Raw genomic sequence first — 14880 nt, 5'->3', positions numbered from 1 at the left:
GAACTATATATAGACAGAGAGTGGGGATGCAGTGAAATACACACCACTGACTCTAATTAGAGAACTATATATAGACAGAGTGGGGATGCAGTGAAATACACACCACTGACTCTAATTAGAGAACTATATATAGACAGAGAGTGGGGATGCAGTGAAATACACACCACTGACTCTCTAATTAGAGAACTATATATAGACAGAGAGTGGGGATGCAGTGAAATACACACCACTGACTCTCTAATTAGAGAACTATATATAGACAGAGAGTGGGGATGCAGTGAAATACACACCACTGACTCTCTAATTAGAGAACTATATATAGACAGAGAGTGGGGATGCAGTGAAATACACACCACTGACTCTCTAATTAGAGAACTATATATAGACAGAGAGTGGGGATGCAGTGAAATACACACTGTGTGTTTGTGGATGATGTGTAACTCTGTGTCTTTGTGACAGAACAGACAGGCTCACTGGTGTGGAGCTCAATGCTAAGTAGTAATGGGTGGACTCAGCAAACTCTCTCTCTCTCTCTTTATCTACCTCTCACTCTCAGTTTAATCTAGCCTTCTTTACCTCAGACTAACCATACACACTGAATATATATATATATCTCTCTCTCTCTCTCTCTATCTATCTACCTCACTCTCTCTATCTACCTCTCACTCTCTCTCAGTTTAATCTAGCCTTCTTTACCTCAGACTAACCATACATACTGAATCTCTCTCTCTCTCTCTCTCTCTCTCTCTCTCTCTCTCTCTCTCTCTCTCTCTCTCTCTCTCTCTCTCTCTCTCTCTCTCTCTCTCTCTCTCTCTCTCTCTCTCTCTCTCTCTCTCTCTCTCTCTCTCTCTCTCTCTCTCTCTCTCTCTCTCTCTCTCTCTCTCTCTCTCTCTCTCTCTCTCTCTCTCTCTCTCTCTCTCTCTCTCTCTCTCTCTCTCTCTCTCTCTCTCTCTCTCTGTTTAATCTAGCCTCATTTACCTCAGACTAACCATACATACTGAATCTGTCTCTCTTTCTCTCTCTCTTAGTCTTAATCTAGCTTCCTCAATGTCTCAGACCAACCAGATTTCTCTCCTGTTTCCTCACTCTCATGTCTGATCGCTTATCGGTTAAGAACGTTGGGGCATTAATCGAAAGGTTGCTGGTTTGAATCTCGCACCTTTCTGAGGGTTAAATGTGGAAGACACATTTTGGTTGAACGCATCAGTTGAATAGGTATCCCCTTTCCCCTAATCTAATGGAGTCTACCCTTCAAACTGTCTCAGTACAATCTAACTGGCTACAGGCTCCATGTTGCTCACTAGAAACCACTACCATAAACTATTTTCAGAAGCATGGTAACTTTTCTTTGACAATGTATGTAAGTAGGCAATTATTTAACCGCCCCATCTCACCGCTGTTTCTCCTTCCCTCTCTCTCCCCCATTTCTGTTCCCTCTCTCTCCCCCATCTCTGTTCCCTCTCTGTCTGTCTGTCTGTCTGTCTGTCTGTCTGTCTGTGGCTGAGATGCAGAGGGTAAATCAGGTTTTAGCTGATTAAAGTGGCCTTGCTTTGATTAATTGGATGAGTGTGTTGTCTCCACCAGGTTTGCAGCTCTGAGCCCCTCTTATAGCCTAGCTGTCACAACCAAGAGCTTAGGACTGCGTTTACGATCTCAACCTTGGAGTGTTTCTCTCAACAGTTTTCAACCATTTTACATTAATATTTGAGTCGTTTAGCAGACGCTCTTATCCAGAGCGACTTACTGGAGCAATTAGGGTTACGTGCCTTGCTTGTTTGCAAAAATATATATACGATTGCTCCTATTCCATTGGTCAGCGCATTTTAGCGTTATAGCTGCTAAAGATCCCTGTAACCTGCATGGAACCTCCTCTGTTTTAAGATGTTTTCAGTTTTGTCAATCGTTTTCCACAGTGACACTGTAGTGATAATAAGCAACAGTAGATCTGTGTGCGTTGTCAGATGCTCAGCACTAAGGCTCTGTGTTGATTTGTGTGGGATCCTCTTCCTCTCCTGGTTGACTTTCTGGATGAATTTGTTTGGCTGTCCTCCTATAGCTGTTGAATCCAGAAATCTGCTTCAATGGTTCAATCTGATCTTTCTGTAGCCTGACGACGCACACTGCATTGTTCCGTTGCTCTGTCGTTCGCTACATACTTTAGTCTGAGACTGCCGTCATTGAAGTCGTTTGTGGTGACCAGGGGCACGAGGGGCGTCGTACAAAACAAAGCCATCAGCGACTGGATCGTCTCTAACCAATCAGAGTATCAAAACCAATGACGAATTTTCACCTCGCCACTTTACCCACGTGTGTTCTGGCCCAACCCATCGGTTTCTGGACCAATCATCAGACGGCCCCGAATGTGTTTACATTCGGTGAAGGGTCAGGGAGGTACTCAGATCCAGACTCATTGCGGAGAAGAAACTAACATCCGTGGGCGTGGCGTAGCGTTTGGTCGGAGCAATGAGTCTGGGTAGCCAAGCAAATCTTTCTGCCCTTTTACCTCTCATCTTTTAGTCTGTCGTTTAACCTTTGATCACCAGGATGTCATCCTTCGATCCACAGCTCCCTCCTTCTCACCCTCCCTTGCCTCGGCCCTGTTCTGTGGCCTGTACTCTCACTTCAAAAGCATTTCTCCCTGTTTGAATTCCTCTTCAAAGACTAGTCTCTGAAGGTCCTCTGCTACCACTACAGGCCCCTGTGGCTCTCTATTTCCTTATTTTTGATCCGTCGTTTTATCGCCCCCTCGCTCCCTCCATCTCTTGTGCCTGCATTGCCATGACTTAAATACCACACACACACACACACACACACACACACACACACACACACACACACACACACGCTTAGACACTTTAGAGAAAACATATTTCAGCCCAGCAAAAAAAAGGGTCATGCAGGAGAGTCAAACACTGTCATTCTGTCCAGCAAATGGTTATGAAAGAGAACCAATTCAGGCTGAGCCTCTGGTGGGAAGAAAGGCTTTCTGGGAAATAAAGAAACAATCACAGCCCACCAGTTTCATTGTGTCTATCTCTCCATCTTCCATTAGAGGCTTTTATCAACCACTTGCAGGCTTGAGAGATGTGTGTATTTGTATATTTGGGGGGAGGGGGAGTGTGTATGTGTATATGTGTGTGTGTCACAGGTGGCCGGTGGCACCTTATTTGGGAAGGACGGGCTCATAGTAATGGCTGGAACGGAATCAATGGAATGGTAACAACCACATCACACATGGTTTCCATGTGTTTGATACCATTCCGTTCCAGCCATTATTATGAGCCGTCTTCCCCTCACCAGCCTCCGTGTGTGTGTGTGTGTGTGTCTGTGTGTGTGTGTGTGTCTGTGTGTGTGTGTGTGTGTGTGTGTGTGTGTGTGTCTAATATGGCTACCCAGATAATTATACAATGGGCAAGAATAAACATCTAGAATAACTCAATAACAACGCCACGCCTAATTTAGGAAATCACTCACTGATTATTGTCTGTGGTTCAGCCTTGGTGGGGAAAAACAATGACTGGCTTGTTACTGTATGATCTGCCAGCCGGGGCTCACAGCACGGCCCATTTCGCATTCATTACAGTTTGTGTGTTTTGTGTGCAGTGTTTTCTGTAATAACCATTCTGAATTCCTTTTTTGTTGAGTGATTTATTTATGTATTTATTTGCACCAAAGAAAACAAGTGATAGACAACAATACAGATAGAAACTCAAGTCTAAAGAACAGTGTGCAGGTGTGCTTGGATGCCCAAGGGCTGATATGAAAACCAAACAGCAAAAAAACGACATTCAATGCATAAGTACAAAAATAAAATTGGTTTGTTAAAACAGAACCTAATAAACCTACTAATTATATATGTATAAATGAATTGATCAGTGATCTCAAAAAACAAAAGCAAATGCTTTGTTTAAATGTGTGTGTGCATGTGAATGTGTGAGAGTTAGGCTTTATGGAGGAGATTCCTGAGTAGTTTGGTTCATCAGGCTGACCCCCAGTCTTCGCTTGAAGTTATTGAGGGATGGTGATATTTTGGCAATGTTAAGATGAGTATGGTGCCTCTGTATCTGATAGAGAGTTGACTATGTGAGGTGCGGCAGTGGGGAGGGTGAAGGTTATCACAGTGTCTTGTGTTATATAGATGGATTTCAGAATGAACCTGGAAGAATCCATTGAAAGGTCAACTGTCTGGGAGGTATGAGTATTTGTAGATGAAAGTGCATAATTGGTGTACATTAATGTTGTAAATAGACAAGATATTGTCACGCCCTGACCTTAGAGACTTTTTTATGTCTCTTTTTGGTTTGGTCAGGGTGTGATTTGGGTGGGCATTCTATGTCCTTTATTTCTATGTTTTGTGTTTCTCTGATTTTCTATTTCTATGTTTTGGCCGGGTATGGTTCTCAATCAGGAACAGCTGTCTATCGTTGTCTCTGATTGGGAACCATACTTCGGTAGCTTTTTTCCCACCGTTCTTTGTGGGAAGTTGTCTTTGTTTGTTGGCACTATTGCCTTTAGCTTCACAGTTTGTTTTGTATGATTTATTGTTTTTTGTCGGCGTCATTCTTAAATAAAGTAAAATGTACGCTCACCACGCTGCACCTTGGTCCTCATCATTCAACAGCCGTGACAGATATTGAGTTTCTTAAAGAAAGGTGCAGATGGAGCCAGGTAATTAGAGGAGGTGGCTAGTCTTGCAAATGTATTTTGTATGATGAGTAATTTGTGTAGTTAGGAGGCATATTTAGTGGCCCAGACAATATTACAGTAAATGAGATATGGGTCAATTAAGCTATAGTATAGAGTTAGGAAGCAAGCCTGATGAACCAAACCACTAGTCTTTCTGATGATACCAGCAGATTTCATCACTTCGCTAGTGACAAATTGAATATGATCTTTACAGGATAACTTTTCATCAACTAGAACTCAGAGGAATCTAGTGGATGTGACTTCCATTTCATTCCCACCAATTGAGATTCTGGCTTCTTTTATTTTATTTTGTATTTTTTACAATATTTCTTATTCTTACTAGTGAATATAATAAAGTTAGATTTTTTTAACATTTAAAGATAATTTGTTTATCTGGAACCATTCAGAAAATGTGGCCATGCCTGAGTTGGCTTCATTAATCAAAATTCTTGTGTGATAAAATCTAAGTGGTATCCTCAGCAAAGAGAATGAGAAGTACGGTAGAAGACACAGCAGCAAGGTCATTGATATAGATTAGGAATAACAAAGGTCCAATTATCGAACCCTGTGTCACACCACAGGATATCTTGGCCCTGGTTGATGCACAGCCGTTTGCATGAACAAATTGTTCTCTATCATAAATAGAACTATAAAGCCAATTATGTATAATCATGAAAACCGTAATAATGCAATTTAGAAAGTAACATTTCATAATCAACCGTGTCAGAATCTTTGGATGAATCTAAAAAGATGCAGAGAGCGTGTTCATTGTTGTCCAGGGCTGTAAAGATTTTATCCACAAGTTACAAAGGAACTATATCTGTGGAGTAGTTTTTCAAAAACCATATTGATGCTCATGTAGAATATAGTGTTGATTTAAGTGTTTCAACATGACCTACACACAACAGCAAGTCACACTTGATCACACATGCACCAGTAGGATAAACAGAGAGAAAGAGGAGGACTTGCTCGCTGAATGGATCCTGGCTGCACTTTACTAATCAAGTCAGTTAGAGCTGTGGATACAGGCAGTATGTGAAAACACCGGTCAAAGATGCTTGGGAGAGACAGTGGTAGGAGCATTCCTTTATCCACGGAGCGAGCAGCGGGAACGAGCAGCGCAAACGTGGTGGCCTGTTAGAATCCTTAATTGAAAGCTAGAATCCTTAATTGAAACAATGACAACGTGGACACCCTAGCCTCTGTTTTGGTAAAAAAAAATGAGGGATGAGCCTGGAGAAATGTAACTATTCTCAAATTCATAGACAGCGCTGTGGATGCAAGGACAGTTGTTACCATGTTTTGAGGCTATATAGTTTTTGTTTACATATATATTGTTTACATATAATATATTGTTATATATATTGTTTACCCCTATGATGTAACTGGAATGATGAGATAGATGTTCTTCTTCTATGTTTTTGTTTTATTATTTCACTGCCATACTGTGTTCGATCTTGTCTAGCCATCTTGTCTCAAGAAGACCACAATGGAAATAAGTCCCAGACTTTATTGTGTGTTATCCTCGATGATTTTATTAATGTGCATGTATGGCTTTTAAGTTTTATGTGTGCTTGTTTTTTTTAAATGGTCGAATTAATAAACTAAACTAAACTAAACGACAAACTTCAGAGTAAAAAAAACGTACATTTTTGGTTCTGATGGGGTACGACAGTTGAACTAAACTCATGAGGCATTTATAAGTTATGTTCCTCAAGAATCAATGGTCAAAAATCGATGTAGCAGCTAAGGATTCTGGCTTTAAACCCATATTTTCTTTCTTTTTTCTTTATTTCTTTCTCTCTCTCTCTCTCTCTCTATCTCTCTTTCTTTCTCTCTCTGTCTCTCTCTCTCTGTCCCTGCCTCTCCCGCACCACTCGTTCTCTCTCCCTCATCCCTCTCTCTCTTTCCCTCTCTCTCCCCCTCTCTCGCCCCCTCTCCAGGCTGTGAGCCCTGTGGAGTGTGGTCATGACCAGCCAGGGCAGCAACAGTAGCAGGAAGGACGGCCATGCTGCTGACAGTGCCCCCTCCTTCTCCACGCCCCCCCGCCCGCCCCCCGGCCCCAAGCTGCAGGTGCAGCGCTCCCTCTCCCGGGACACCATCACCATCCACTTCTCCGCCCTGGGACAAGAGGAGGACGAGGACGAGGAGCTGTATGGGTTTGGGGCGTCTGTGTCATCGTCCTCCGCAGGAGAGGAGTCAGAAGGGCTGGGTGTGATGGGGGGGAGGACTGAGGACCAGGGCATCGTGACGACCTTAGAAGCCAGCGAGGAGCTACTGTTTGAGGCTGGAGGGATTGGGACCACCACTACCATTGCTGTGTCCTCTACCACTCTACCCCACAGCCCAGCCCTGCCCATCCTCCCCTCCTCCACGCACACCCCCCTCCAGTCCCCCCCCGCATGCTCCTCCTGGCCCTCTGATCACACAAGACCCACGATCCCTCCCACCTCCTCCTCCACCTCCTCCTCCCCGTCTCGCTCTGCAGCCCTGCCCTCCAAGCCTTTCCTCAGCCTCAGGTCCCTGTCCAATGAAATGATGGTTGCCCCTCCTTCTTCTGCCGGACGCCACCGCCACCACCTGATGAAGACGTTCGCCAAGTCTCTCTCCACGGACAACACCAGGCCCGACCACCAGGAGGCGCACTCACCACCATCTCTCTCCCAGCAGCGCCCACCTCCAGACTCCCGCGTCAACAACCTGCAGCTCTTCAAGCAGTTGGGCCAGCCGATGGGCTCCACCACGTTTGGGGGTGGTGACTCCAAGACGGCCCCCTCCTCACCCCTCAACTCCCCGGCCGACGGGAGGTGTTTCTTCAAGGTGCAAGAGATGGAGGCCAGGATCGAGGATACTAGGAGGCGTTTGTCGGAGGTCATGTGTGAGCCAATGCAGCTGTTCAGTAAGTTCATGGGCGACGAGGCTGGAGGCGGGGCCGAGGGAGGGGGTACAGGAGGGGGTGCCTCCGCTACCCACCGCTCCCTCTCCCTCAGCGCCACGGAGCTCACCAACCTGGCAGGCCTCAATGGGCATGCAGAAAGCAACAACAGCTACAGCATCAAAGAGGAGGGGGGAAACTCTGAAGGAGAGGAAGAGGAAGAGGAGACCCCTACTGGTGAAGCCTCAGCAGACTCTGTCTTCTCCTCTCCTCCAGCCAAGTCCTCCAGGACCTCCCGGGTCTCCTCCCCTCCTCCTCTCCCCAGGTCCTCCTCCCTCGCCCTGGGTCATTGCTCCATGTCGGCCCTAGTCCGCCTGGAGGACGAGGAGTTTTGTGAGCTCTACAGTGGAGACTTTGAGCTCTGTACTGACACTGAGACACCGGATGGGGAGCGGCCCGGGTCCCTGCAGATCCAAACGGGAAGCACGGGCGTCTGCAGTGAAGCCGAGTCCGACGAAGAGGAGGAAGACTTACCAAACGTGCCCATCACTGGCCTCCTCTTCTTCACGTGTCTAGTCTACAGTTACCTGGTATTCCCCCTGCCACCCTATTTGTGTGCGGTGGTGCAGGGGGTGGCAGCAGGGTTCATGCTGGCTATACTGGTGGTGTGGCTGTCGGCTCCGGAGGTCTCCAGCTGCAGTGGGACCAGGCAGGGCAGACGAAGGGGGGAGCAGTGGAACGTGGCCCAGCTGGATATCAAAGAACCTGGAATCTTTAAGGTAGGTCACTGTGTTAGCAGTTTAGTGCTAAGTATTTAGAAATGTGACGACTTACGTCTGAAATTAGTGCCAAAGCAATTGGGAAAAAACTGTAAAGGGTGTATTAGTATAAGAGTGGAACAAAAGCCTGCTCAACTCTCCAGAACCAGAGTTTGTGACTGAACAGCCTATCCCTGTATTTGTTGTGTAAGGTTATGACATAGAAAGCTTTCTACCCAAGAGGATAGATAATAGATTTATAAATGCAACAATAAAGATATTGTCATGGATAGGCATACTTTTCTGTTGTGCAACGACCAAGGTATATTTAAGGCAGATCACATAGAAAGGAGCCTGACATCTTAGATATGCTGTGTCCTTCCCCTAGTAATACCTGTCATCACTGTGGACAGATAGGCTGTGTCCTTCCCCTAGTATTACCTGTCATCACTGTGGACAGATAGGCTGTGTACTTCCCTTAGTAATACCTGTCATCACTGTGGACAGATAGGCTGTGTACTTCCCTTAGTAATACCTGTCATCACTGTGGACAGATAGGCTGTGTCCTTCCCTTAGTAATACCTGTCATCACTGTGGACAGATAGGCTGTGTCCTTCCCTTAGTAATACCTGTCATCACTGTGGACAGATAGCCTGACATCTTAGATAGGCTGTGTCCTTCCCCTAGTAATACCTGTCATCACTGTGGACAGATAGCCTGACATCTTAGATAGGCTGTGTCCTTCCCCTAGTAGTACCTGTCATCACTGTGGACAGATAGCCTGACATCTTAGATAGGCTGTGTCCTTCCCCTAGTAGTACCTGTCATCACTGTGGACAGATAGCCTGACATCTTAGATAGGCTGTGTCCTTCCCCTAGTAGTACCTGTCATCACTGTGGACAGATAGCCTGACATCTTAGATAGGCTGTGTCCTTCCCTTAGTAATACCTGTCATCACTGTGGACAGATAGGCTGTGTCCTTCCCCTAGTAATACCTGTCATCACTGTGGACAGATAGCCTGACATCTTAGATAGGCTGTGTCCTTCCCCTAGTAATACCTGTCATCACTGTGGACAGATAGCCTGACATCTTAGATAGGCTGTGTCCTTCCCCTAGTAATACCTGTCATCACTGTGGACAGATAGCCTGACATCTTAGATAGGCTGTGTCCTTCCCCTAGTAGTACCTGTCATCACTGTGGACAGATAGCCTGACATCTTAGATAGGCTGTGTCCTTCCCCTAGTAGTACCTGTCATCACTGTGGACAGATAGCCTGACATCTTAGATAGGCTGTGTCCTTCCCTTAGTAATACCTGTCATCACTGTGGACAGATAGGCTGTGTCCTTCCCCTAGTAATACCTGTCATCACTGTGGACAGATAGCCTGACATCTTAGATAGGCTGTGTCCTTCCCCTAGTAGTACCTGTCATCACTGTGGACAGATAGCCTGACATCTTAGATAGGCTGTGTCCTTCCCTTAGTAATACCTGTCATCACTGTGGACAGATAGGCTGTGTCCTTCCCCTAGTAATACCTGTCATCACTGTGGACAGATAGCCTGACATCTTAGATAGGCTGTGTCCTTCCCCTAGTAGTACCTGTCGTCACTGTGGACAGATAGGCTGTGTCCTTCCCCTAGTAGTACCTGTCATCACTGTGGACAGATAGGCTGTGTCCTTCCCCTAGTAGTACCTGTCATCACTGTGGACAGATAGCCTGACATCTTAGATAGGCTGTGTCCTTCCCTTAGTAATACCTGTCATCACTGTGGACAGATAGGCTGTGTCCTTCCCCTAGTAGTGCCTGTCATCACTGTGGACAGATAGGCTGTGTCCTTCCCCTAGTATTACCTGTCATCACTGTGGACAGATAGCCTGACATCTTAGATAGGCTGTGTCCTTCCCCTAGTAGTACCTGTCATCACTGTGGACAGATAGCCTGACATCTTAGATAGGCTGTGTCCTTCCCCTAGTAGTACCTGTCATCACCGTGGACAGATAGGCTGTGTCCTTCCCCTAGTAGTGCCTGTCATCACTGTGGACAGATAGCCTGACATCTTAGATAGGCTGTGTCCTTCCCCTAGTAATACCTGTCATCACTGTGGACAGATAGCCTGACATCTTAGATAGGCTGTGTCCTTCCCCTAGTATTACCTGTCATCACTGTGGACAGATAGCCTGACATCTTAGATAGGCTGTGTCCTTCCCCTAGTAGTACCTGTCATCACTGTGGACAGATAGGCTGTGTCCTTCCCCTAGTAATACCTGTCATCACTGTGGACAGATAGCCTGACATCTTAGATAGGCTGTGTCCTTCCCCTAGTAGTACCTGTCATCACTGTGGACAGATAGGCTGTGTCCTTCCCCTAGTAGTACCTGTCGTCACTGTGGACAGATAGGCTGTGTCCTTCCCCTAGTATTACCTGTCATCACTGTGGACAGATAGGCTGTGTCCTTCCCCTAGTAGTACCTGTCATCACTGTGGACAGATAGGCTGTGTTCTTCCCCTAGTAGTACCTGTCATCACTGTGGACAGATAGCCTGACATCTTAGATAGGCTGTGTCCTTCCCCTAGTAGTACCTGTCATCACTGTGGACAGATAGGCTGTGTCCTTCCCCTAGTAGTACCTGTCATCACTGTGGACAGATAGGCTGTGTCCTTCCCCTAGTAGTACTGTAGCGGTGTTAATTAGAGAAAGGTAAAGAAGATTTTGTTCGGGCGCCAGGCAGGTATTAACCCTGCCGAAAGGAAAATAGTAGAACAGCGAGAGTACCACTACCAGACCCACACACATCAACAGAAGAGACTGCCTAGAGTGTAGCCTGTTGACCAAATAGCCAGCGGAGAGAAAAAAGAATACACACCCTGTAGATCCCACATCACAGCACAGTCCTTCCACAATTCTTGGTAACCCCACCAAGCATACCTCATATAACAATAATGGCAGAGCAAATAAACAGCAACGTCATACAATAACAAATGAAACCAGTCATCACACAGAGGATTTGCAAGAGTTTGTATTCTCTTCCAGGGAAGGAGTGCAGAGGGTATGAATGTGTGGTGTTCATATACACACTACCATAGCGGGAAGAGAAAGAGAGAAAGGGAACAAGAGAGGTCTTAGCTGTGGTCTTGAGGTTGCAGGTGTACGGTCTGACTGTCCGAATGGAGTGTTGGGTTGTAGTTGAACGCTTCGCAACAATGTTGCTACTAATCCCTTTGATCCATAACCGTCGCGGTCCCACATGAGAACAACCACGTTGTCGAGCGATCACACCGAGGATTGTTCCAAACACTGTACAACCACATACGCTGAAGATAAACAAACAAACTCTGCAGCATAACACACAACCAAAACTGTCGCCCCAATCAATAGCTTCTCTCCAATAGAGCTTAACGAGCTCTTTTATCTCCTCCTTCCTACTGCTCATGCGCTCTTAAAGTGGCAGCGCACTTAAGTGCAGGATTTCGCCACAGTACCTGTCGTCACTGTGGACAGATAGGCTGTGTCCTTCCCCTAGTATTACCTGTCATCACTGTGGACAGATAGGCTGTGTCCTTCCCCTAGTAGTACCTGTCGTCACTGTGGACAGATAGCCTGCAGCTTCTATTGAGTTAGCAAGCTGAGCACATGTTGCTGATAGCGTCTACAAGATAAACAGCTGATACATGGCTGGCTTTTCCCCAGTGGGACTCGGAGAGAGTAGGGAGGATCTCCAAGACTGTGCGTCCCACATGGCACCTTATTCCCTATGTAGTGCACTACTTTTGACCAAGGCCCATAGGGTTCTGGTTAAAAGTAGTGCACCATATAGGGATTAGGTTGCCATTTGGGCCGCAAACCAATTCTCCATATCGCGTCTCTGTTTGTCGTTAAAGTTCAGGATGGCTACTCACTTTATCAGATTGGACAGGAAGCCATTCAGTATATGTCTGTAGATATCCGTCTTCTTCCCTCTCTTGAATGGCTAAACAGCATGGTTGCCAAGGTAACAATTCTCCTCCCTCCATGAATCCTAATATCCACACCAGTACTTTTCAGTAGGCTTGGGTTATTACACCATTAAACATTACACTGGCTTAAATATTGGGATGTACAACCTCTCCTGAATGCTCATGCAGCATTCACAATGGTGGCTTCCCAGTGGGATAGAGAAACATTGGCTGGATAAGAAATACATCAAAGTCCGGTGTGGCTCAGCATGGTGCTTGCAACACCAGGGTTGTGGGTTTGATTCCCATGGGGGATCCGTATGAAAATGTATGCACTCAATACTGTAATAAGACTCTGAATAAGAGTGTCTGCTAAATGACTAATCTAATATCCTCATTGGGCTATCCAACAACATACTGAGGCTATATAGCGTTCCCTCCAGCTGCATTGAGGTTTGCCCTGAAACAACCTCACAGATTAAATGGTCTGTTGATTTGTCAAACGTTCTCCTTTTAACCCAGTCAATGTGCTGGAAACTGAAGCAGAGGAGACACGCTTAGCGGTTGGCTAGCGGTTATGTAAGCGTGTGTTTGTGTTCTTGTTTGAGTGTGTGTGTGTACTTGTGCGTGTGTGTTTGAACCCGTGTGGGCACATGAGCTCAATAGCCTCAGGCTACAGCTGTAGTGGAGAGAGGCTCTCTGGTCCTGTGGAACACAGCCCCAACATAGCGCCTGTGGAACCACAGAATATAGCCAGCTAAAGGAGGGGTCATACGGGTCAGCTCTCACCCACAGGCACGCTATGATGTCATCATGCCCATGATGTAACTCATGATGTAACGTCTCCCCGTCTCTGAAGAGAACTGAACAGACCGTTGTTGTTGTTTAGAGGAAGCCATGTTGTGATACTATCTCCACATATCAACATGCTCTGGATGATTCTCTCACTATGATGTTAGTATGGACCAGGACTGTCAGCTAAAAGTTGGAGACCGTGTGGTTATGTGGTTGTATTGCAGCCCATCACACTCCCCAATTAGTGTGTGTGTGTGTGTGTGTGTGTGTTTGTGTGTGTGTGTATGTCATTTGTGCATATTATTAGTCTCCATGTTGTTCCATGCGTCGGTCTGAGAGTTAACAGTGTGTATTGTTCCCATTAACAGGGCTGGATGAACCAGATGTCCAGCTATGACCTAGAAATGTACCATGCCACTCTGACCCACTCTGTGTATGTACGTCTGGAGGGCTCCACCCTGCGCCTCTCCAAACCCAACCGCAACATCGCCCGGCGGGCCACGCACAACGAGCCCAAACCTGACGTCACCTACATCAGCCAGAAGATCTACGACCTCACCGACAGCAAGGTGTGTGTGTGTGTGTCTGTGTGTCTGTCTGTCCATCTGTCTGTGGAACGTGTTGTATGGTCGTTTGCGGATGGATGCGCAATTTTGTTTGTGTATGTCTAAGACAGAGGGAGGGAAAGGGAAATACGATGTGCAAGTGACGTCCTACGTCATACTTCCGGGTCCTGTCCCCTAATCACTTGAATGGGCTCGACGATTATATAATCAAATCCGTGAAAACGCGGTCATTTAAGATACAGTTGAAGTCGGAAGTTTACATACACTTAGCTTGGAGTCATTAAAACTCGTTTTTCAATCACTCCACTAATTTCTTGTTAACAAACTATAGTTTTGGCAAGTCAGTTAGGACATCTACTTTGCGCATGACACAAGTAATTTTTCCAACAATTGTTTACAGACAGATTATTTCACTTATAATTCACTGTATCACAATTCCAGTGGGTCAGAAGTTTACATACACTAAGTTGACTGTGCCTTTAAACAGCTTGGAAAATTCCAGAAAATGATGTCATGGCTTTAGAAGCTTCTGATAGACTAATTGACATCATTTGAGTCAATTGGATGGGTACCTGTGGATGTATTTCAAGGCCTACCTTCAAACTCAGTGCCTCTTTGCTTGACGTCTTGGGAAAATCAAAAGAAATCAGCCAAAAATTGTAGACCTCTACAAGTCTGGTTCATCATTGGGAGCAATTTGCAAGCGCCTGAAGGTACCACGTTCATCTGTACAAACAATAGTGCGCAAGTATAAACACCATGGGACCACGCAGCCGTCATACCGCTCAGGAAGGAGACGCGTTCTGTCTCCTAGAGATGAAGGTACTTTGGTGCGAAAAGTGCAAATCAATTCCAGAACAACAGCAAAAGACCTTGTGAAGATGCTGGAGGAAACAGGTACAAAAGTATCTATATCCACAGTAAAACGAGGCCTATATCGACAGCAAGGAAGAAGCCGCTGCTCCAAAACCACCATAAAAAAGCCAGACTATGGTTTGCAACTGCACATGGGGACAAATATCGTACTTTTTGGAGACATGTCCTCTGGTCTGATGAAACAAAAATAGAACTGTTTGGCCATAATGACCATCGTTATGTTTGGAGGAAAAAGGGGGAGGCTTGCAAGCAGAAGAACACCATCCCAACCGGGAAGCACGGGGGTGGCAGCATCATGTTGTGGAGGTGCTTTGCTGCAGGAGGGACTGGTACACTTCACAAAATAGATGGCATCATGAGGAAGTAAAATTATGTGACTATATTGAA

General features: G+C 45.9%; 1 protein-coding gene across 1 annotated transcript in view; it reads left to right on the top strand.

The window, feature by feature from the left end:
• The window catches only part of LOC139559282 (testis-expressed protein 2-like), a 29753-nt gene extending 15958 nt beyond the window's left edge, over positions 1-13795 (top strand). The window contains exons 3-5 of the mRNA XM_071375180.1: positions 6630-8340; positions 13420-13620; positions 13724-13795. Coding sequence (XP_071231281.1) covers positions 6655-8340; positions 13420-13620; positions 13724-13795 — 1959 coding nt within the window. The 5' untranslated portion in view covers positions 6630-6654. The remainder of the gene's footprint in view (positions 1-6629; positions 8341-13419; positions 13621-13723) is intronic.
• Positions 13796-14880: the final 1085 nt, after the last annotated feature.

This window comes from Salvelinus alpinus, chromosome 1, assembly GCF_045679555.1.
Source record: "Salvelinus alpinus chromosome 1, SLU_Salpinus.1, whole genome shotgun sequence".
In the NCBI taxonomy this organism is placed as follows: Eukaryota; Metazoa; Chordata; class Actinopteri; order Salmoniformes; family Salmonidae; genus Salvelinus; species Salvelinus alpinus.
The sequence above is the reverse complement of the archived record's forward strand: the minus strand, read 5'-3'. Positions and strand labels throughout refer to the sequence as shown.